At 40.6% G+C, this 1466-nt stretch overlaps 1 protein-coding gene across 1 annotated transcript; it reads right to left on the reverse strand.

Annotated features, from left to right (window-relative positions):
* Positions 1-224: 224 nt before the first annotated feature.
* Positions 225-821, reverse strand: LOC127096248 (uncharacterized). Its single transcript, XM_051034842.1, has one exon. The coding sequence runs from the start codon at positions 819-821 to the stop codon at positions 225-227; it is 597 nt and encodes a 198-aa protein (XP_050890799.1).
* Between the last annotated feature and the right edge of the window lie 645 nt (positions 822-1466).

Genomic DNA, 1466 nt, shown 5'->3' on the forward strand with positions numbered 1-1466 from the left:
AGGAAGGTTCTTTGGGTATGTCCTGTTGGACAAACTTCTCATCCTGGTAGGGATTGTCCCTCTACAACCTTTTAGCAAATTACTTGTCAAACACGAAGCTACACCTGGGACACATCATTACCTCCGAATCATTTAACTTGCAAAGATCAAAGAAATTGACTAGCTTCTATTCAGCTTTAGGATAGGCCTTCATTGTTTGGTCTTTGTCGTTTGATTTGTTGTATTTATCCCCCAGTACTGGTGATAGTGTCGACAACCATAATGTCCACTAGTTCGACAAAGAAAACATCATTTTTTGTTTCATTATCCTCCTTCGTGTGTGGCTTCTGTTTGTCAGCAAACTTGAGTTTGCCATCCTTCAGAGCATTTTGCACCGGGTCCCTGAAAAGTACACATTGAGAAGTATTATGATCCAAAAAACTTTGGAATTTACAAAAACCTTTTTTCTTTCTCTGTTCTAGCAGAGGGACTTTAGTCCCTTTTGGGACAACAATTTCTCCATAAGTCACCAAAAGATCAAATTTTTTGTCACACTTAGTAATGTCAAATGTATATGTACTAGGATTTTTGTTTTTGTTTTTAGGCTCTATGGGATTCTTCCCGTTTGAGGGTTGTAGCAACTTGCATGTATATAGACGCCCTGACTTTAGTTCGGCCACATTGACCTCATTTTCCTCTACACACTCATATTCTGAGTCGGATGAGTTTCCTATGTTGTTGACTTTGACATAAGATGTTTTCTTTTTGCTGAACTTTGTAGTTCTTACTTTTTCAGCTTTCAACCGTTCAACTTGTCGAACTCTATTGGCAAACTGGGCCATGTCTCTTAAGTATTAGGTGTCTAACTGCTTCCTAATGAAGTAGTCAAGACCCCATGATGCTAGTTCGACTAACTCATGTTCTGGAACATGAGTGAAATATCTCGCTTTCAAGGTTTTGAACCTATTGAGGTAATCGTCAATGTTTTTGGCCACCTTTCTCTTTATGTCGGCCAATTCTTTGAGGCTAATCTTACATTACCCCATGTAGATTTGCTTGTGAAAGGCCCTTTCTAGTTTGACCAATGTAAAGTGGAGTTTTGGGGAAGGGTGGTGAACTACGTGAAAGCGTTCTTTGTCAACGAGTTTGAAAAATGCTTGATCTTTAAATTCTCATTGTTGTCTAGATCACCAGCCTTAGTATGATATCAAGCGAAGTGCTCGACGGTGGACTCACTAGTGTCGCCGGTGAATGTGGTGACTTTTGGGACTTTCTAGCCCCTAGGAAATTCGGCTTGCCTTACATACTTTGACAACGGGGATATATAGTTTGGCCTATGTAGGCCCACGTTAAGGTCATTCTAGACCAAAACACGTTCAACAACGTTGGTGATGTTATCTTGTACCCCCATATTATTCTGTCAGGCTTGTCTCAGGACTTGGTTGGCATCTTGGTTGCGGTGCACTACGACCATGTCTAGGCCTTTT

Source organism: Lathyrus oleraceus, chromosome 6 (genome assembly GCF_024323335.1).
Source record: "Lathyrus oleraceus cultivar Zhongwan6 chromosome 6, CAAS_Psat_ZW6_1.0, whole genome shotgun sequence".
Lineage (NCBI taxonomy): Eukaryota > Viridiplantae > Streptophyta > Magnoliopsida > Fabales > Fabaceae > Lathyrus > Lathyrus oleraceus.